General features: G+C 44.0%; 2 protein-coding genes across 2 annotated transcripts; both read left to right on the top strand.

Annotated features, from left to right (window-relative positions):
• The first annotated feature begins 326 nt into the window (after positions 1-326).
• Positions 327-2,485, top strand: LOC120844892 (cuticle protein 63-like). The gene is made up of 3 exons (XM_040216912.1): positions 327-372; positions 1,355-2,087; positions 2,356-2,485. Coding segments are annotated over exons 1-3 (744 nt in total). The 5' UTR covers positions 327-363; the 3' UTR covers positions 2,358-2,485.
• A 15,327-nt stretch (positions 2,486-17,812) lies between these two features.
• LOC120844850 (cuticle protein 16.5-like) lies at positions 17,813-19,972 on the top strand. Its single transcript, XM_040216850.1, has 3 exons — positions 17,813-17,856; positions 18,837-19,578; positions 19,847-19,972. Coding segments are annotated over exons 1-3 (753 nt in total). The 5' UTR covers positions 17,813-17,847; the 3' UTR covers positions 19,849-19,972.
• The last annotated feature ends 3,316 nt before the right edge of the window (positions 19,973-23,288 follow it).

Genomic DNA, 23,288 nt, shown 5'->3' with positions numbered 1-23,288 from the left:
CTCTACGCGGGATGCACTATGCCGTAAAAGACGAACAGGCATTTATTTTATTCAATCATAATCTGGATCGTTTATATTTTTTAGTGCCAGTCACGTCTCGGTTCTTAGAATATTTAATTCTTTGAGCACTAAAACTCATGAGGAATATTCGCAGCACACAATGCTTCGCAAAGGTTTGGGTGGAGATCTACTTAACCCTCAGATCATGCAGCTCTATTTTCCTTTCGGGGAATATAAAATAGCGTTAGCTTTTTTCTTGTTTTTCGTATTGAAGTCACCTTTTACAGTTCACTTCTACTATAAAAAGGCATAGAAGTCAAACGTAGTCAGCAGTTGGACGGACTAGCAAGCTCCATACGCACCATGACTGGAGTGAGTTTCTTTTTAAATGTCTCTCCTTTACAGCTACGTATTCAAAGCAAACATATTCCAATTTTACCGTTTTTCTAGTGTCTCGCTTCATGATCACCTATGAGTGTGCTGCCTTATCCTGTCCAAGCCTTGTGTGCACTGAATGCCTCATTTAACAAACATACGGTATTTGCGTTACAAAAATAGCCCAGAAACCTTTGAGAACGTAGTAACCACAATTTATCACAACATAAGGTCCGATATAAACTGATCAGCAAAATCATTATGGCCATATCTACTATGCGGGAATGAGCGCTCCTAGGTGACACGCTATCCGTGTTATCTACTATCTTCTGATGCAGATGGTGGATAACTGCTACCAGGGACAATGACGTATGGTATTGTCGATTACGTATGCGTGTAATAGGAAGAGCTGCCGATTTAAGAGACTTTGACGAAAGGCAGATCCTGCCTTTCGTCAAACCTGAAGCTGACCAGTTCCACACATTCGTTGCTTGTCTTCTTTACTGGAACCATAGCATTTCAACAGGACAACCGCACACGTCACTAGGCCGTAATTGTACCACAATGGGCTGAAGAGTAAGTTGATGAATTCCAGTTGATGATCCGCACGATTTAACTCGTCAGACATTAGTCATAATGAGCACAAATGGGAAGTGATGGGGCGTCAGCTCCTGGCTTGCAAACCACCTTGTCGTTATCTACAGGAACTGCGCGAAATATATATATATACATGGTATAATCTCATTAAACGCACTGATAAAATATTTGTAGAATTCATTCCAAGATGAATGGCAAATGTTCTGCGCGGCAGATATGAATGAGCGTTGTAGTTGTTTATAATAACGTTCTGGATTAGTGTTTGCTGGAGATTCCCACATTTGTGCGGTCGTGTCGTTTGTATAATATATACTTTATAAAGTTGAAATTTTCCACGCTTTCAATATATTTGAAACTAATTTCAAGATTTCGTTGCTTACAGCTCACAGCCTGCCTCCTTCTGGCTTTGGCCAGCAGTGCCTTCGCTGGCAACGTCCTCGGAGGCCTTGGCTACGGAGGACTTGGCTATGGAGGCCTTGGCTACGCAGGCCTCGGCTACGGAGGCCTCGGCTACTCCGGCCTTGGCTACGGATACGGCCTTGGCTCCGGCTACGGTCTCGGCTACGGTTACGGCCTCGGCTACGGTCATGGTCTCGGCTTTGGACACTCTGGCCTGAGTGGTTATGCCGTCGCTGCTCCAGCTGTGACCAAGGTTTCTACTGTGCACCATGCCCCAGCTGTTGCCTCTTACGCCGTTGCCCCAGTCGCCACCTATGCTGCTGCCCCAGCTGTGACCAGGGTGTCTACTGTCCACCACGCCCCAGCTGTTGCCTCCTACGCCGTCGCCCCAGTCGCCACCTATGCTGCTGCCCCAGCTGTGACTAGGGTGTCTACTGTCCACCATGCCCCAGCTGTTGCGTCCTACGCCGTTGCCCCAGTCGCCTCCTACGCTGTTGCCCCAGCTGTCGCCAAGGTTGCCACTGCCTACCACGCTGCTCCTGCCATCACCACCGTTGCTCATGCTCCAGCCTTCGGTTACGGCTACGGCGTTGGACACCTCGGATACGGTCTCGGACACTTCGGCTACGGACATGGTCTCTCCAGCTACGGCCTGAACTACGGTTATGGTCTTGGCACCTATGGAGACTACGCCACCCTCCTCCGCAAGAAGAAGTGTAAGCTACAATATCACTTTGCTGTATTTCTTCCTTAAGTATACATTTACTCGCTCTTGAGTGGGAGGGAGTTAATTCATAATATAATTTATTTATAGTTTTGATGAGCACGGGCTTTAAAGAAATTTTTATTGTGCTCCAAAGCGTGACTTCAGACGTGATTCTGGAGAAACGATGGTCATATACTTATTATAACTAGTGCTTTAAATTTAAGTTTACGCGCGATGAAGAGTGCAGTAATTACTTGTTTGTGTCTTCTTACTTACAGAAATAAGAAGCTACATCCTGGGTTTCCCAACGGTCGAAGAGGAGGAACACCCAAGAATGCAGTCTTTGTTTGCATTCCCATCTTCCGTTCGGAATGTGAACTCCAAATAAACTATTTTAACTGCGATATATTAATGTCCGAGTTTTCACTTTTTAGATGAAGATGGAATATACATCCTAGGACTGGTCCTGCGTTATATGATTGTTATACGCACCTCCTCTATATTAAATATTTAATTATCTCTAAACATCCGTCAATGTTCTTCATGGCAGAGAGGTGGGATTTCGGTTTCCTTGAGTCAAACGGTCACAATATTGGTGAGGTTTAAAAATAGGCTTTAACATTAAATCGATAGTTAGTTCTTTTCTTTTTAGTTTATTTTTGTTTGTGCTTTGACTACTGCAGAGTTGATATATGATTGTAGACTTAATACATGTCAAGGGTTCGTCTCCAAGAAGACAGGCTCGACCGTTTCCAGCAGTCATTCGTACACGACGATTCCTCAGGTTCGAAATATCACGGCCATTTCATGCTTTTCCTGCCTGGGTGAAAAATATAAGTTTTTAATATTTCGTTAGGTTGAGTAATGACATGGCTTTGAATTTACACGATCAAAATGTAGGTCTATGGTATCTTCGAAATACGATCAAGATACATTTCTATCCTGGTACTGTAGTATATTTCTATTGCGGTATAGATATATATTTGTAAAATGGAGTAGTACCACGTAGGTACCCCACGTAGGTATATACCTACATCATTACCAACGCGCTCACTAACAAGAGTTGTACCACAGCTGCAAAATACATTTACGACGTATATATCGCATTTTAATACTCTTCCAGGTTTACGCAACGCTTTAAATTTGCCGTAAAAAACTAACTGCCTTGTTTTCACGATAGAATTGAAACGATCGTTTAATTGCGAGGGGTCCCAAAACAAGTAATATGAACCCGCTGCATAATCTCCGCTACAGGTGGAATCCTGGTAGCTGGTATATCAGAAGTCACAAAATTTTATGGAAATTAAAGCGAAATAAAATAGGTAAGAACTCAGGACAATTGCAATATCCATCACTATAGCTGCGTCTCGTTTACTGTAACGTTCCGTGCAGACTAGGGTCATTTAATGCAGACATGTCCTTCGGCGCTCTCCAAGTTCAAGTCCAGGGTCCAAGAATCGTAGAGGACAAGGCCACAGCTTCATAACAAGTAATTAGTGTTTTCGGAGTGAGTGTTTCTCCTCCTCTTAAAATGTATTTTTTTTTTTTTTAAGAGATATGTGTGGTTCTGAGGTATCAACTGTAAGTGGCAGGCCAAAAAAGTTGGGATCTATCGGTGCTTATTAAAGAAAGATAGAGCACGGGGATGGTACTCCCCAACCTCTAAGAGGCACATGCATGACCTCTATACTTAAAGTGTGTCACGAAACAGATGACAGTTTGAAGCAAAAAAAAAAGAAAGCTAGTTGGCTTTTTTTTCTCCCTCCCCTCCCCCTTTGAAGAAAAAAATGAAGCAGCCTGCTTTAACAAGCAGCCGTCGGCCTCCAGCACTCGGTCGTTAAGTGGAAGGGATACTACATTATAGGCATCCGACATTATAGTCATGGATGGATGAAAAGTTCGTGGGAAAAGATGATGCATAAAATCACCAATGAAAAAAAAAACAAGCGCTTAGTTTTGCCTTATTCATAAACTGCGCCCTTCTCCCCAACCACAATTTTCAAAGTTTACACTTCATATGTATCTGTACCCATTTAATAAAGTTTCTTCTAACCAGATCCGACAGTCCGTGCTACATAAATGCAACAGGTGCCTTTTTGTTCATGATTTGCATAGCGGCCACGCGTGCCACGACTGTATGCCAGGAAAGGCGAGCACCGTCAGCCAGTCTCATTTTTTTTTTTGTTGACGATATGGTACAACGTAATTTTTGTCGAGATGCACAAGATGCAATCAGTTTCTGGGATAGAACGCTCACCATTGTTCTGTCCGTCTGAGTTGTGTTTATTGAACGTTTTCTCGGGTTGTTCAGCGTGGCCTGGTGCTTCACGAGTCAGCCAACTGCGTCGCAGGCGTTTTCCCATTTCCAGATGCAGAAAATAACCACTGGGCTTGTGGGCAATCGTTCTGTGCAAACTGGTGAAGCTGGTAGCGATTCTTAAAATGACTGGCGGCCCCGTAACTTACGTACGTCTCCTGCGAGCATATCGCAACGTTGTCTTCAACCCATTCCTTCACCTTTTCTAGAGCCAAGCAGGTGTGAGCGACATCATCACACAGGTCCTCACTGATGATGGCAAAGCGGTTTGTAGATTTTCTTGTCGTCACTACGCAAGTAAATATCGTAACTTGTTTTTTTTTCCAGTGGTATGTTTGAACTTTGTCAGGAAGCATAATGGTTCAGTTTTCAGCAAGGCCAAAATGAAAGACAATGCTCCCGCGTTGCGTGCACTGTTTTTCATCGTAAATCGCTTTACCTTGCCTTTGTCTGATATGGTTGTGAAAAATCCAACTTTCAACAGTTATTTGAACGACTTTTAGGAAAGTCTCAGAATCTAATGTTTCATTTTCACAAGGTCGCTGGACTGCCATGTTGTAAGCACAATCTCTTCATCCTCTGGGATATGAAGTTCCTCGAGTGTAAAAGACTGGCTTTTTGGGCAGTAATCAGTCTCCTTAAAGACACAGACCTGTTAGTGGATGGCATAGAAATGCTGAGCTCATTTCACCAGTGTTGAATGTTGAGCCTGTAACGTTCTCTAGAGCGGCAATACAAAGGTAATAATTGGCGCAGCGCACACAAACGCGCACTCTTTGGTAGGAGTACATTTGACCCACCTAGGGCGCAAGGAATAAAATTTCGTTAGCCCAAAGCCGGAATCAGGATGCTTGTCTTTGTATATGCGGAAGGCCTCTCGGATTGAGCGCGTCAATCCGAGGGGCCTTCCGCAAGCGGTTTGGCACGAACGTTTTCTCCCCGTCGAGCCTGACAGAGATCACGCCCTTTTGGTTGGTATCTTGGCTCGAACATTGTAGCTCGTCTTTCTTTAAGTACTCTAGAGCAGCAGACACGTTCTCAGGGCTCACCTTGCACCTCTTGTAAGGCTCCGTCTCATACCACACGCCATGCGTTTCCTTACCTAAAACGTAAACACTGTCGTCTTGTTAACATTTCCTAGGTTAACATGACGACAGTGTTTGAGCTTTATTGTATATAGGCGGGGCTCGAGTATTTGTGGATTCTGCTGTCGGTCGGTGTGCCCCTTTGAGCCTGATATAATGGCCCGGGACGCGAGCGAGCGGGATGGCCACAGGCACGACTGCTAAGTAAACAAGCATGGGCGGCCATATTTTCCTGGTTGAAGCGAACCCCCTTATCCTTGAGAGCAAGTGGGGAAATGCGGAAAAGGTTGCATCGGCCGTTTCGCCAGAGCTAGCGAGGAGTTTTGTCTGCAATTTCAGTCATCAATTGCGACATAATAGTGATCTTCGCGAGGAAATGATTCTTGCTACCCACAGAACACTATCACGCAGAAAGGGAATGCTTGAATATGTTTTTATTCTAGATTAAAATCAGGGATATTCTAATAGAGACAGAGAGATGGAGATAGCGGGGAAAAGAGAGGAGTATAAAGTGACGGAGGACAATAAAGTAAACAAAGCTCCCAGTGGTCGATGACTGCTGGATCTCTTCTCGCATCCCTAGTCCGTAATATGATACCGCTTTGTACACGGTACTTTCTCCTCACTTTTACTGCGTGAACGATTGCTATAGTTATCACTGGCCTCCTTTAAATAAAGATATATAAAAGATGTGTGTTTGTTTCATGAAACTGGAGCTCAGAGTCACTTCTTGTATAGGGTACTGCTAGGTGTAGGTTTTGAAAAAGGACCGTACTTCGAGGGGAGTTAAGTATTCTTTCTCGATGAAATAATGCAACATGTATTTAATAGAAATTAATGCCGGAATAGAATAGGACAGGGTACCAAAATTTTAAAAGAGGCAAAGATTTTTTTTATTTGCATGGGAATATTTTTTTTTTATTTTGGCCCCAGTTTGGCCTAAATCTATCACGACTATTGTATCACTCACATACCTAATATATATTTTACAAAATTATCTATATATAAGTAAAATACTATCTGAAAATTATATGATGGCAATTATATTGTTTCATGAGATATAGGCCTCCACATTTGGCCATTTCACGTTCGATCAGGCATGTTTGTCGATTTTTTGAAAAAAAAAAATAAAGATATTTTAAACGAACATTATTACTAGACATAACAAGAACGCTTCACCCATATTTTGTTTCTAAAATGTATTAAAATTCTTCTAATTTTATACTTTTAGTTAATCACGTTCAAACGTGCTCCCTACATCAGTGCGCGTTAATGCAACTGTCCACCACTTCATGCCTTACAAATTTTCCTGTCCCGAACCTTTTTTTTCTCGTCAAAAATAAGTGTGAATTGCTTTATACCAGACACTAGATAATGGCATATAAAACGTCAGATAATTTAAAAATGTCGACCAGCCACCCTTTGGTTGATCTCATCGGAAATCACAAATAGAATTTCCTGACACATCTCTAATATATGCAGTTCGAGCGCTAATTACCACTATTAACAATATACCTCTTTGTCTCTTGGCTACCTAGGGTTCGAAACCCGTCCTTGCTCTTCAGACAACAGTAATGCCAAGCCAAATGTACAACACCTTCGAGCTGTTTATCGTTATACTAAATCATATTATAACTTATTTTTCGCTTAAACATTGAGGGCTACAGCACGGCTGTTTGTTCAAAGTCAACCCCAAACTTTTCGACTTTTCTTCAACCTCAAGGTTAATATTATTAGCCGGGTCAGGGTCCCAAGGTGCCGGTGGGGGTCCGGTTCGTTGCGCCGCCAGTCGGGGTAGAGAAGTCGTGGTGGCTTGGGTGTTGTCGTGACGCACAGCACTCACACCCCTCTCCGTCGAATACTTTCTCGGTGGTCGAAGAACCACACCGCCGCGGACCTGCTCAGCGCCGACCATCCACACCGTCGCAACCTTGCTCCGCGGTTTGTTCCACAACCCTCGCGCGCCCGGGATCCCCGTCTTTATTTTTTTCTCTTCCTCCGATCTTGCACGAAAAAAAAAAAAAACATCCTAAGCCCGCGTTCCTGTCCTCGGCGCTCGTGCACCCCACTCACAAACACGGGAACGGACAACACCAGGGACACAAGTAGTTATGGAATTCTGTGACACTACCCCTTATTTCAAAAAAAATAGTCACGCAGCAATATTTAAAAAAAAAACATCTCAAAATTCAATGCGCACTATCTCTTCACGTTTTATCACTGCTATTCCCCAAGCACGTCCTGAAACGGCGCGATCAGTAAGAGTAATTCACCCAACCATTCAAAATATATTCATAGTCCACATAAAAAGAAACAGTTTGAATTCTGATAGAGAACTAACCCACTCTACAGTTTTCTCAATACACACTAATTCTAGACCAAACAGAAGACACTTGACTTAGGTACACACAGATTCGAATGTATCAAAAATCACTTCGTGACCCAGCTATCGAGAAACTTCGATTCGCTTTTCAAATATCTTTGCGTAACACATCAGCAATCCGAAAGTTTGACAAGCAACGATAACACTCAGTTTTGCAACACCATAACAAAATTCACGAACTTTGAAAGCGAAAATAAAAAATATTTTTCGAATAATTAGCATAACCGGTTACGAGAGGACCCAGTCTTAATCTTTCGATGAGATATGCAATTCACTGATTACTCATCTAGCCTCCAAGCCTTGGCCTTCTGTCTTCCCAGCTTACTGTGACTCTGAAACAGATCTCAGAATTAAAGGTAAACTTCGCATGATCTCTCCCATTCCAGATGATCCAGATTTTCACGTTAGCTTAGCACGTGCTCTGTCTTTTGGATGAACTTTCCACTGCATGGCGGTCTCTGACCGGCGAGCGGTCTCGTCGCCTGATGACCTTTCCCTTGGGCTGCCTGAGCAACATTCTTTGCGCGTTTGACTTGCATTTCAAACCAAGCTCGCGTTTAATTTCTTCACTCATATATTCATGCTTCCCTCTCTTAGCAGTCGTTGTGCTTTTCTTAGGATCTCTACCTAAAACCACGGGGTGCACCTCAGTGTCCCCTGGTTTCGTCAGGCCTGATGCTTCAGCTTCCGTAGTCGATCTGGGATAGAGTTCTGAATCTCCAAAGGACGCATCCGCGCCTCTCATCTGGCCACCAATCTTTACCATTGAATTGAAAGCGTTGACACTTGTCGGCTCCAAAGCTTCCCTCCTTTGGAAGCTTTCACTTTGTGCTGTGAAATCCTGAAATGCCTTATCAACACTTTTTTGTAGGTCCTCCTCAGCTTCCAAAAGTGCTATCATTTCTTCCAGGCGATTGCACTCCGCCTGAAGACTAGCCGATTCCATCGCACTCTCCTCCCTCCACTGATGTGCCGATGCAGATGCAAGAAATAACTGCTCGTTGTCTTGGCGCTTGTCACAGGATCTGACAAATCGTTTGACGACCGCCTGGAGTCCGGGCCAGTAAAACTCGCTGACGATACGCAGTGCGGTTTTCTCTGCCCCTTGGTGTCCAGCCAACATGCCGTCATGAGCTATACGAAGCACTCCGTCCCGTAAGTTTCTAGGGAGCACCAACTGGTAGGATTCCCGCCCTGATGTCCGAAAAACTCGGTGCAACAGTCCCCGGTGCATGACAAACTCTTCTGTGTCCTCCGAGTTTCTGCAGTTGGCTATCTTTCCGACACGGTCGAAGAGCCCCTTTAGACTGCTGTCTTCTTTTCGTAGTGTCGCAAGTTCCTCGGGCTTCGCATGGTGCACCTTCAATTATGGGCACTCTCAGCGGGGTGGCGTTCTTTGCCGCCTGTCTCTGGGACCTTGTTTCCATGGCTGCGGTGGCACAAATCTCCAGATCTTGCTTCTCATCGTGAGGCAAACCCACTTCAGTTTTCTCAGGTCTATTCCAGCCAGCTTCCGGTTCGCTTGGAGCGCGCACTTTAGGGAGGTTACCCAAAATCAGGTCATATAAAGAGGTCTCCATACACTTAGCCAGGACGTTCCCACTGTAGAAAGGAGCCTCAACATGCACCCTGGCCTCAGGCAAGACCCTCGCAGTCCCGTCCACCAAGTACACGAGACTCGACGTTCTGGTCAGTTTGTCGTCTGGTACGAGGCTTCGGCGCCCTATGACAGTGTTGAAGCCTGTATCACGCAACACAGTGACAGCTTGTCAGTGTAGCTTTCCGGCAGCTACAGGCATGTCCCCCACCAGGCGAGAAGTCCCGAACACTGCGTTTACCACTTGCACCTTGGTGCCGTCCCTTAGCTCGACATAGCCACCTTTCACACGACCGGATACTGCGTCCAGCTCCTCCCTGCTTGCTTCAACACCGGAAACTTGCGATCCTCCGTCCCGGTTCCAACATTGACTGGACGTGTGACCGAACTTTCCGCAATTTCGGCAGGTCCCAGCTTGGCTTCTCGGTTTCTGACCGCTTTTGCACTGTGCCGCTAGGTGTCCACTTCTGCCGCAAAGAAAACATTTCATAAGAAGTTTACTGGCCTTGTACTGTTGACCGTTCGATGTCGGTCGAGATCCACTTGCCCCAGAGTCTGGTGTAGCCTCCTCTCTCCTGGCCGGCTCCTGTTCTTGGGCCTCCAGATAGCGGTCTGCGAAGTCAGCCATTTCGCCTAGCAGTTTGCTCTTTCGTTCTCTTAACAAACGCGACATTTTTTTATGGAACGCTCCAAACGAACTGCTCTGTGAGCAGCAAATTCCGTAAGGCGCCAAAATCCTTCGCCGTCCCGGACAGGTCGACCCAACGGTCAAACAGGATAGACAACCTCGCCGCATATTGTGTACCGGTTTCCCCCTTTTCCGGCTTAGCACTTCTAAACTTGTCTCGGAAGCCGTCCGCAGTTAACCGAAACCTCTCCAGGAGCGCTTTCTTTACGTTATCGTATTCGACAGAATCCTCCGGGGTTAGCCTAGAAAAGACTCCAAGTGCCTCCCTGCCAAGCATACGCTAAGCGCAGTTGCCCAGTGTTCGCGGGGCCACATCTGCCCGCTCGCTAGTCTCTCAAAGCGCATCCGGTAGGCATCAAGGTCGCCTTTCTTCTCGTAAAAGGTGGGCAGCCAACGCTGAGGACTCTTCCATAGCGTTGTCCCGGTCCCGTTTTTGGCGGAACAAGTGGTAACAGGGATCTGCGACGCGTTCTGCAATTCTTGCAGCCTGATCCTCAGCTCTAGGGTTCGGTGCTCCGCTTCGACACTCCTCTCTTGCTCCTGCGCTCTCGCGGCTCTCGTGTTCTCCCTCTCTTGGTCCACCCATTCCTTCAGGGCCGAACCCTTGAGCCCGAGCTCTTTACCGCAGGCCATTAGCTCGTGGAGTTCCATGGCTAAAGTCGCGCGGACCCTTTGCTGAATAGTCTGACTCTAGAACCTCTCCTCTGCTCCCGATAGGTAAGCCGTGTTGTGTGCTCCCACAACGGCGTCAGCCTCACAACGCGCTCCCTACGGCGTGACAAACTCACTCGCTCACCCTCCTCCTCTCAGGATAGATCGTCACAGTAGACAGCAGGTCCTGTCGCGGACGCCAGTTTGTCACAGGTTCGGATGTTAAAGATCCCATTTAAACAAACAAATTTGGAACTTGACTTGAACCGCTGTCCAGGTGTTAGGACCACACCTTGGCGATAGACATCCTGAGAGGCGGAAGGAATTGAGAGCAAAGCATGCCGACGTTACGAACAGTATTTTATATAAAATAATTCAAAAGTAAGCGAAAGGCGCACAGGACGTACACACAGTCGAAAGAAGGAATGAAAAAAAAATATCATAAGTCAAATCGAGGTTGTCATACAGTTTTCAAGGGGGAGAGCCGAGTCATGGTCCCAAGGTGCCGGTGGGGGTCCGGTTCGTTGCGCCGCCAGTGGGGTAGAGAAGTCGTGGTGGCTTGGGTGTTGTCGTGACGCACAGCACTCACAAGCACTCACACCCCTCTCCGTCGAATACTTTCTCGGTGGTCGAAGAACCACCCCGCCGTGGACGTGCTCAGTGCCGACCATCCACACCGTCGCAACCTTGCTCCGCGGTTTGTTCCACAACCCTCGCGCGCCCGGGATCCCCGTATTTTTTTTTTCTCTTCCTCCGATCTCGCACGAAAAAAAAAAAAAAAAAAACATCCTAAGCCCGCGCTCCTTTCCTCGGCGCTCGCGCACCCCACTCACAAACACGGGAACGGACAACACCATAACCATAGAGGGACACAAGTAGTTATTGAATTCTGTGAGAAGAATGTTCAACTAGATAGAAAACATCAAAAAGGGGAGAATTGCCGAAACAAAAATACGACTATTTCCAGGACCGGTCACTGGAACCAGTTAAAAAAACGGGCAGGGCATGTACGAATATACGAAGGACAAGAATCAAGTAACACAACGTCGAGTAGGCTCTTTGTCGCCTTCCATTTTGTTTTTATTCTTTTCACGGGCAGGAGAAAGCTCTTCGTGTTTATTTGTTTTTGTTCTTTACACCGTCTCACCCTTCCAACTTCTTCGACGTCTCCCGCGGCCTGCACAGACATCAAACGCGGTTCCATACCCGCTCGACTCGCGGCTTCAAAAGTCTAGTAACAGACGGCGTAGCCTCTCGCAAGGGGGTCGAATTCTCTTTGTTTTTGATGTGTGCTACTTTATTCTAGCACGTCTTTGAGGCACGGCTAAAAAACGCCCACCGCGAGGTTAAGCGCATCGTCTTGAGGGTTCGGGCGATACTTCTTTTGGTTTACATTTTTGGGTAGACTGGTCGAGTCTACTCCTCACTTTACAGTCAACGGCCAACGCAAAAGGGTATGGGGGATTAGGCCATCTAAAGAGTGCTGACAAAAAGAGAGAGAGAGAGTGAACGCATAAAACTGGTGTGATCCTCTATTGTTTTGTGAGACCGATGGCCACGGCTTCTCTCGCTCTCTATGCCCTCCCCTCCCCTGGCCTCCACAAATATTGGTATGAGAGTGAGAGCTGATGAACGATCGATGACCCCGTAACCGCCACTTTTTCTCTGAATGGTCGAGTTTTCGGTCATAGAGTGTCCGTCGTTCCCGTGGCCATCTCTTAATGAGATGTTCAAAGTTCCGGGCAACGGAAACATTGAGTTTCAGTGCACACTTTGCTAGCAAAAAAACAGACACATTGTAGCCAGCAAGAACCACAAACTCTAATCTACGGAAACCCATCTGGCTAAGCCGGCAACTGCATTCTGCATTGGCCATACATTGTAACGCTAGAAACGTTTTTTTTTTCTTTCTCGGTTTGTTGTGAATAAGAGGCGAAACACCCGAGTCCAAAGGAAGCTCTCGTATATCGCTTCTTTAGCTCCGAATCTCGTAGTAGGGGGAGACGCTGCTACTGAGCATGCGCACCCTTAGCTTCTTCTGCACAATTCCGCGGATCATTTGCAGAGGCCGTAAGCTAGAGGGAGGGTGGATGTGGTTGCAGGTTTCAGTGAATTGTCAGCTTACAAGTGAACGGAGCGCACCTACATTCTTTATCTTAAATACAATATTTTATTTTCAAAAGTAGCAGCATAATACGGGCATTTGAGACATTATAGGTAGTGTTTCAGAACATTTTTGAAAAATATCAAAATGTATTGTATTGTTTTCTGGATAAGTGTACGGATATAAAGTAACGTGGAAGTATATTGTAACGTAACAAGTAAAGTACTCCGTTACTTTTAAGCGAAAGTGATTTTTAAAGATAATTCATTACATTTGAGGCTTGGTTATTTCTAATTGCAATGCATTACATTTTTCAAGTAACGAGCACAAGTCTGCTGCCTGGTCACTTTTGAGAGTCAGCTCGTATTATGTTGAGCAAGACCTGACAGCATCATTAAATTATAATGACACGTTACCAAAATATCCGGATGTAAAATAACTTCGTCGACACTATTAAACACGACGCAACGTACAGGACGCTTCAAAAATACAAAATAGAAACAAAAACCGAGACAAATTAAGAAAAAAAATTCACACCTTCCGCGGGACGCACAATGGCATAAATAACGAAGAGGGATACGTTTTATAGAAAAATATTCTGGAGGTTTTTTTTTTTTTTTTTTTTTTTGGTTCCAGTCACATCTTTGTTGTAAAACGACTTAATTGCTCGGCCACTAAACCTGATCAAGAATTTGCGCAGCGCACAATGCTTCGCCTAGTTTTGGGTGAATTTCTGCTTAACCCTCAGATCATGTAACTCTATTTCGCTTTCTCGCATTTATGTAGCTTTGATTTTTTAGAGCGCAGCTCTTAGGTGCCCGTTTCCGGCTTGAGTGGCGTCGCCGTCGCCGTCGGCGACGCGTAACCGCGATCACCCCCCCTCCCCCCCGCCCCCCAAGGACCACGGGAAGGCCTTGGGTTCCTTCGGGAATACCTCGGCAGGACCTCGGGTTCCTTCGGGAGGAAATCGGGCACATTTCCTATAAAACGGCAAAGAATTCGAATGTAGGCAGCAGTTGGTCCCGCTTGAACGTTCCATAGGCACCATGACTGGAGTGAGCTTGTTTTTAGATTACTATACTTTTCCAGTTGCGTATTTAAAACGAAGCTAATACAGTTTTACGCAATTTCTTGCGTTTCACTTTAGGATTTTCTAACAGTGTACGCGATATATTGTCTAAGCTTCGTGTGCACTGATTGGCTCGTTTAACAAACCTATAGTATTTGCTAAAAAAGATAACCCGACATCCTTTGAAAAAAATGAAAGCCGTTTACAACTCCCTGTAACACCGAATTGGAGCGCAGCTCTTGAGGAGGAGGAGGGAAGGGTACTGAGGGTTACCTGTTCTCGGGGGGGGGGGGGGGGGGGGGGGCATGTGACCTTGGGGGGTCACGTGACCCCCCAGAAAAATTGTTCCGCTAGACTTAGCGGGGAAATTTTTCCGCTAGATTTAGCGCGGAATTTTTTCTGCTAGATTTAGCGGGGAAATTTTTCCGCTAGATTTAGCGGGTGAATTTTTCCTCTAGATTTAGCGGAGAAATTTTTCCGCTTGATTTAGCGGGGAAATTTTTCCGCTAAATCTAGCGGGGAAAAATGTTCCGCTAGATTTAGCAGGGAAATTTTGCCGCTAAATCTAGCGGGGAAAATTTCTCCCCGCTAAATCTAGGGGGGGACGTCGCCGTAGGCGGCGTCGGCGCCGACGGCGACGCCGACGCCGCTCAAGCCGGAAACGGACCCCTAAGAGCTGCGCTCTAAAAAGTAGCAAGCAGATGTAACACAATATATGATCCGATTTACACTCATCATCAAATCCTTATGACCACCTCTACATTGCGAGAATGAGCGCGCGTAGCTGACACGCCATCCGCGTTATGTACCTCCTTCTTAAGCTGATGGTGGATAACGGTTACTAGGGATAGAGACGTATCCAATTGTCGACTACGTATGCGTGTAATGAGAAAATTGCTGATTTAATCAACTTTGACAAAGGGCAGCTCCTTATGTCAAGATCACTGTTGACCAGGTCAAATTATTCGTTGCTAGTCTTCTCCACTGGAATAATACTCTTACGAAAGTACAACGCTCCATGTCACTATGCCAGCATTGTGCTACAGTGGATTGAAGAGCATCATGATGAATTCAAGTTGATGACTTGACCATTTAACCCGTCGGATAACCCGTAAAAAGGCTTGACCATTTGACCCGTCGGATAACCCCTTAAAGGCTGCAGCCCCCCACTCCCCCCCCCCCCCCACCCCCGAATCGGGGGGGGGGGGGGGGCTTTTGCTTTTTCACTTTCACCTGTAGATAATTCGGACTGTTAAAGAAAACAATACGGAAAAAGAGGGCGTGGTCGAGCTCATTTTAATTCGAAATTATTTATGGATATGTATTGCTACTGTCGCTCTTCCCTGCATAAAACATCGCGTAGAAGGCTATTGTTGGAAACTCGTTTTCAGAAGGCACTACTCGTCGCATGCTTAGTGGTTCGGAAGTTCGAAGCTTGTCTTTTCAATTGAAATAACTGTGCCATTGATACAAAAAAATGAAACATAGCAATAAATGCGGAGATGAAAGGCTGCTGTATTCTCGCATATTCAGAGGCTCAGAACTGTGAAACAAGTTGCTCCCACCAAAATGTGTACAGGCAAAAAGAAACACGTCCCATGAACTGTGAAGCGAGAAAATAAAAACAAAGTAAAAAATGGCTTTTTATTTTAATGACGTGCTGAACTTGAACAAGTTAGAAATCTTCCCTTATGAGTTCATTTATTCCTCAACGTGCAAAAACAATAAACGCATTAATTTGTATTCTGCAGATGGCAATGATAAATAGGGACAGTGGTGTTAATTTGAATGCGATATCTCAAACAATTAAGACGAAAAAAAGTACCAAGTTTAGGGCATAATTGCCCGTAGATGCATGTTTGATCATTTCTTCGAATCTCATCTTTAATAACAATAATCATATCCTAAGACGACACTTACCTAGGCAATACATAGATCATTCTTAGAAAGTGTAACTTCTCTACCCTAACTAGCTTCGGCTATAGCGCGCTTCAGATATGGCACAAACGACAATCACCAAAAACCTGTCGTGTTTTTTCGCTTCTTCGGGAATTATTCCTTTAAAACTAAGCATGCCAGAACATTGAAATTAACGGCATTGTCTTTCGCAAGGAAGGCAGCACGGCATGTGAAATTTCGAAAAAAAATTACGAATGTACGTACCTCACTGCTTGAATCCAAATGAAACTGCCCGCCGGTCTTTCGAAATCAAACGACCTTCGAACTTTTATCCTAAAAGTACGAAGTTCGTCGGACTGTCGACTTTTCAGGATTCAAAAGTTTGAGAATATTCAAATTCTCTAGATAAATAAGTTCGATAATTATTGACTTCTTAGCGGTGGAAGGTCGAAAGTTCGAAAAGGTTCGAACTTTTTAGTGCAAGAACATTGAAATTCAAAAAATCATAGAATATTTTAGTCTATCAAGTTTGAAAATTAGAGAAGCATCGAATTTTGCAGCGTAAAAAGGTCGAAAGTTTGAAAAGGATCGATTTTCCAGCGTAATAAGTTCGAAGGTTCGAACAGCATTGCATTTCTGAACGTACGAAGTTCGGAATTTCGAAAAGCGTCGAACTTCTTAGTTTAACAAGTTATAAAAATCGACTTCCGTCGAATTTTTCGATATAGAATGTTCGAAAAGTCATAAGCTCTCGAAACTTTCGACCGCTTGATTCGATCATCGAAACTTCGGTACGAAAAAAGTTCGACGTATCCCTAGACTATCAAACACACACGCATTGTGCTTTTGTTCTAAGATGTTAGTTTACCACCCAAAGAGCTAGCTCACGTTAATAAGTGTGCACCATAAAAAGAGAACGTCTAAAGAAGATAATAAATTGACCCCGTGTTCGCCGCGGGAGGTACTAAGGCACTCAAATCAAGTATACACTTTAGAAAGTTGATATAGCAGGAACATTTCGTGATAATCTCTTACTCTCTAACGGATATATAACCAATCTTGTCAACACGATTTACTACTCCGCCGACTGTCTTCACCCAGAGATAGGGGCAGGTACCACTATTTAATTTGATCACATTTTTGAAATTTCTGTTGGCAAGCTATTATGTCAAGAAATGTCTTTTAATTAGAACCTCGTTCTGCATTTAATTTCAATCAATCACTTTTAATTAGACTGTTGGTTTTCCGGTGCTTATTTATAAGCAAAATCGGCGGACGATTTCGGTGTTGATTTATTTTGAAATATCGGCGTATTTTGATTATTGTTTTAGACATATGCTAAACACAGTGATACTTAGTTAAACAATGCAATAAGAAACTAAAAGTTAAAACATAAGATACGAGGATTTTGACAAAAGAAGAAGTAGCTAAATAAAACTCTTCGAAAATCGGTGATTTTTTAACAAATTTTGTGTATTATGTGCAAACGAATGTTTTTCGGTGGTTTTCGTTTTGTCTGAATGTGTATGTGTGACGAACTTGAAAATGTCTCTAGGAGATCGTGATTAGAATGGTAAAATAGGGGATATAGCCTAATTAAAAAAAAAGAATACAACACTCTACGTGGGATGCACTATGCCACAAAAGACGAAGAGGCATTTGTTTTATTCAATCACAATCTGGATCTTTTATATCTTTTAGTGCCAGTCACGTCTCGGTTCTTAGAATATTTAATTGCTTGAGCACTAAAACTAATGAGGAATATTCGCAGCACACAATGCTTCGCCAAGGTTTGGGTGGAGATCTACTTAACGCTCAGATCATGCAGCTCTATTTCCCTTTCGGAGAATATAAAATAGCATTAGTTCTTTTTCTTGTTCTTCGTATTGAAGTCAGTCACCTGCACTTTTCCTATAAAAAGGCACAGAAGTCAAACGTAGTCAGCAGTTGGACGGACTAGCAAGCTCCATACGCACCATGACTGGAGTGAGTTTCTTTTGAAATGTCTCTCCTTTACAGCTACGCATTCAAACCGAAAATATTCCGATTTTACCTTTTTTCTAGTGTCTCGCGTCATGATCACCTAAGAGTGTGTCGCCTTATCCTGTCCAAGCCTTGTACGCACTGAATGCCTCATTTAACAAACATACGGTATTTGCGTTACAAAAATAGCCCGGCAACCTTTGAGAACGTAGTAACCACAATTTATCACAACATAAGGTCCGATATAAACTGATCAGCAAAATCATTATGGCCATATCTACTATGCGGGAATGAGCGCTCCTAGGTGACACGCTATCCGTGTTATCTACTATCTTCTGATGCGGATGGTGGATAACTGCTACCAGGGACAAAGACGTATGGTATTGTCGATTACGTATGCGTGTAATGGGAAAAGCTGCTGATTTAAGAGACTTTGACGAAAGGCAGAACCTGATGTTAGATCACTGCTGACCAGTTCCACACAATCCTTGCTTATCTTCTTTACTGGAACCATAACCTTTCAAAGGACAACCCCACACGTCACTAGGCCATAATTGTACTACAATGGGTTGAAAAGCAAGTTGATGAATTCCAGTTGATGACCCGCACGATTTAACTCGTCAGACATTAGTCATATTGAGCACAAATGGGATGTGATGTGGCGTTAGCTCCTAGCTTGCAAACCTCCTTGTCGTTATCTACAGGAACTGCGCGAAATGTGTATACAAACATGATATTATCTTATTCAACGCACTGATAAAATATTTGTAGAATTCATTCCAAGATGAATGGCAAATGTTCTGCGCGGCAGCTATGGATGAGCGTTGTATTAGTTTGTTTATTATAACGTTCTGGCTTAGTGTTTGCTGGAGATTTCCAGATTTGTGCGGTCGTGTCGTTTGTAAAATATATACTTTATAATGTTGAAATTTTCCTCGATTTCGATATATTTCAAACTAATTTAAAGATTTCGTTGTTTACAGCTCACAGCCTGCCTTCTTCTGGCTTTGGCCAGCAGTGCCTTTGCTGGCAACGTCCTCGGAGGTCTTGGCTACGGTGGACTTGGTTATGGAGGCCTTGGCTACGCAGGCCTCGGCTACGGAGGCCTCGGCTACTCCGGCCTTGGCTACGGATACGGCCTTGGCTCCGGCTACGGTCTTGGCTACGGTCTCGGCTACGGCTACGGCCTCGGCTACGGTCATGGTCTCGGCTTTGGACACTCTGGCCTGAGCGGTTATGCCGTCGCTGCTCCAGCTGTGACCAAGGTTTCTACTGTGCACCATGCCCCAGCTGTTGCCTCTTACGCCGTTGCCCCAGTCGCCACCTATGCTGCTGCCCCAGCTGTGACCAGGGTGTCTACTGTCCACCACGCCCCAGCTGTTGCCTCCTACGCCGTCGCCCCAGTCGCCACCTATGCTGCTGCCCCAGCTGTGACCAGGGTGTCTACTGTCCACCATGCCCCAGCTGTTGCCTCCTACGCCGTTGCCCCAGTCGCCTCCTACGCTGTTGCCCCAGCTGTCGCCAAGGTTGCCACTGCCTACCACGCTGCTCCTGCCATCACCACCGTTGCTCATGCTCCAGCCTTCGGTTACGGCTACGGCGTTGGACACCTCGGATACGGTCTCGGACACTTCGGGTATGGACATGGCCTCTCCAGCTACGGCCTGAACTACGGTTATGGTCTTGGCACTTATGGAGACTACGCCACCCTCCTCCGCAAGAAGTGTAAGTTACAATATCACTTTGCTATATTTATTCCTTAAGTATACTTTCACTCGCTCTTGAGTCGGAGTGAGTTAATTGATAATATAATTTATTTATAGTGTTGATCAGCACGGCCTTTAAAGAAATATTTATTTTGCTCCAAAGCGTGACATCAGATTTGATTGTGGAGAAGGAATGGTCATAGACTTATTATAACTAGTGCTTTAAATTTATGTTTACGCGCGGCGAAGAGTACAATAATTACTTCTTTCTGTCTTTTTACTTACAGAAATAGGAAGCTACATCCTGGGTTTCCCAAAGGTCGAAAAGGAGAAACACCCAAGAATGCAGTCTTTGTTTGCATTCCCATCTTCTGTTCGGAATGTGAATTACAAATAAATTATTTTAACTGCGATATATTGATGTCAGAGTCTTAACCTTTTTTATGAAGATAGAATATACATCCTAGGACTGCCCTATTATCCAGCATCCGAGCTTCATGCTGGGTTATTGCCCCAGCATGTCCAGCTTGACGTGCTGGTCCCAGCACAAGCTGGTCCCAGCATCCCAGCCTCATACTGGACCCAGCATTCAGCTTCATGCTGGGTTATTGCCCCAGCATCCCCACCTTGCCGTGCTGGTCCCAGCATCCCAGTCTCATGCTGGTCCCAGCATCCCAGCTTCATGCTGGGTTATTGCTCCAGCGTGCCCAGCTTGCCGTGCTGGTCGGTTATATTATTATTAGACGCACCTCCTCTCTACTAAGTATTTAATTATCCCTAAACTTCCGTTCATGTCTTTCATGGCGGAGAGGCGGGATTGCGTTTTCTTTGAATCAAGTATCACAATACCGGTGAGGTTTAAAATAGGCTTTAACATTAAATTGATAGTTAGTTCTTTTCTTTTTAGTTCATTTTTGTCTGTGCTTTGACCACTGCAGAGTTGTCATATGACTGTAGACTTAATGCATGTCAAGGTTTCGTCTCCAAGAAGACAGGCTCGACCGTTTCCAGCAGCCATTTGTACACGACGATTCCTTAGGTTCGAAATATCGCGGCCATTTCCTGCTTTTCCTGCCTGGGTGGGAACTATAATTTTTTTTTTAATATTTCGTTAGCTTGACTAATGACATGGCTTTGAATTTAGACGATCTACGTCTATGGTATCTTCGAAATACGATCAAGAGACATTTCTATCCCGGCACTGTAATATATTTCTATCGCGGTATAGAGATATGGTTGTAAACTGGAGTTGTACCACAGCTGCAAAATACATTTACGACGTATCTATCGCATTGTAATACTCTTCCAGGATTACGCAATGCTTTACATTTGCCGTTGAAAACTAACTGCCATGTTTGAACGATAGAATTGAAACGATCGTTTAATTGCGAGGGGTCCGAAATTTAGTAATATGAACCCGCTGCATAATCTCCACAACAGGTGGAATCCTGTTAGCTCGTATATCGGAAGTCACAAAAATTGATGGAAATTAAAGCCATGGACCTTGCATGGAAGAAGCCATGGACCTTGCAATATCGAGCACTATAGCTGCCTCTCGTTTCCTCTAAGTTCCATGCAGACTAGGGTCACTTAATGCAGGCATGTCCTTCGGCGCTCTCCAAGTTCAAGTCCAGGGTCCAAGAATCGTAGAGGACAAGGCCGCTGCTTCATAACAAGGGATTAGTGTTTTCGGAGTAAGTGTTTCTTCTAATCTTAAAATGTCTATTTGTTTTTTACCATATGTGTGTGGTTTTTAGGTATTAACTGTAAGTGGCTGGCCAAAAAAGTCGGGATTTATCGGTGCGTATTTTAAGAAAGATAGAGCACGGGCATGGTACTCCCCAACCTCTAAGAGGCAAATGCATGACCTGAATACTTAGAGTGTGTCACAAAACAGATGACAGTTTGAAGCAAAAAAAAAAAAAAAATATAGGTAGTTGGCCCTTTCTCCCCCTCCCCCCCCCCCCCCCCCTTTGAAGAAAAGAAAAATAAAGCTTTGACAAAGAGTCGTCGGCCTCCAGCACTCGGTCCTTAAGTGGAAGTGATACTACATTATAGGCATCCGACATTGTAGTCATGGAGGGATCAAAAGTTCGTGAAAAAAGATGATGCACAAAATCACAAAAAAAAAACAAGCACTTAGTTTTGCCTTATCCATAAACTGCGCCCTTCTCACCAACCACAATTTTCAAAGTTTGCACTTCATATGTATCTCTTTTTATTTTGTAGGATACCCTTCTACCGCTTATGCAAAAGTATCTAATGAACAACCCATCACACCAAAGCCAAATGTATCTACCTATATCCATATCTGTCATTTGAGTCTAGAATGCATCTATCTCAGCATTTGTATTTTGAAATATTTTAAACTATCTTTGTGCCGTCCTTCGAGATTTCATAATATCAAAGATGCAAGTAAGCCGGACTATCACTTCAGTGGAATTAATTCGCACGCAATGAGGCGTTGTAACGATTAATGAAAACTGTACAGTACGCCTCCTAAATGAAAACAGCCACCAAATTTGACGTCTAATTAACACCAAGAGTAAATATTTTTCTTACCGCAACTATTCAAGTAAAATACAGCTCATGCAAATGCGTGTTTGTTTTCAGAAAGGTTTGTAGGCATGAGGCTATTGTGGTCAGCTAAACTTCCAGTATCCTCTTCCAGTATGAATAGAGTCGCAAACAATTAATCGAATTTATTTCCAACTTGTGATATGTTACAGTGAATTACAGGGATACTAGCTACTCCTTACAGGTAACAATTCATAACTTAGATTTACACTACGTCGTAAAAAATTGTTACGCTCACTTTTTACCTTTTTTCCCAGTAGGATATTACATAAAACTAAAAATTCGTTCCTAGGAAAGACAGTTCCAAATCGTTTTTTATATTATGAAGTGTATGGAAAACGAAATACACTTTGGACTGAAAACATGTGATATATTCCGAGATTATTAAAGGTAGTCTAAATGTTTGGAATGCCCGATCACCATGAAATGGGAAAGATGTGGCGTGAGGCCCTCACCTATACATACTTTCGTGAAGAGCGTGCAACATGTGTGATTGTTTTATTTGTATTCATTTTCACAAGAAACCTGATTACAACGAACAAGACCCTACGTGAGCAGCTCCTGAGAAAATATCTTGAGTTTGAACTTCTGTTGGGATCAAAACCTTAGAAGAATTATCGTCTAATAAATTATTTAGTTTACTAAAAAAATACTATTTGTTTAATCTAAAAACGTTGGAGCCCTTTATCTATCGAGTTTGCCGGCCAAGATAGCAATATCAACAATGGTAACCATTTTAGTCGTAAAAATAACGTTCTTGGGGTCTGTGTCAAATTTTATTTTGTCTTCAACTGCACTCAGTAATATGCTATTGTAGTACAAACTGTAATTAGAAATGTTCTTCAAATCTCGCTTGCACAAAAACGGGTTATTAAACTTACAAGTAAATACCGCTTTACTAGATACATACGTATCTAAGTCTTTAGTAGTTTTTCTGTCATATGTATGCGCTTGAAAAAGGTTAATATAGCGAAATATACCCCGTTTACAGCCCGTGGCATGAAACTGACAAAGCAAACGGGAGACGTAAAATACAATTAATGTCAGTGAATATCTGTGCAGGTATTGTGCCAGACATATGCAGGGCTCGTATATAAACTGCTCAAGCCTTAATGCACATAGAAATATAGCTATTGCAAATTATTCCTATAG

This window comes from Ixodes scapularis, unplaced genomic scaffold (assembly GCF_016920785.2).
Source record: "Ixodes scapularis isolate PalLabHiFi unplaced genomic scaffold, ASM1692078v2 PGA_scaffold1__304_contigs__length_218370807, whole genome shotgun sequence".
Taxonomy (NCBI): Eukaryota; Metazoa; Arthropoda; class Arachnida; order Ixodida; family Ixodidae; genus Ixodes; species Ixodes scapularis.
Note: the sequence above shows the minus strand (reverse complement) of the source record. Positions and strands in the feature narration are given on the sequence as shown.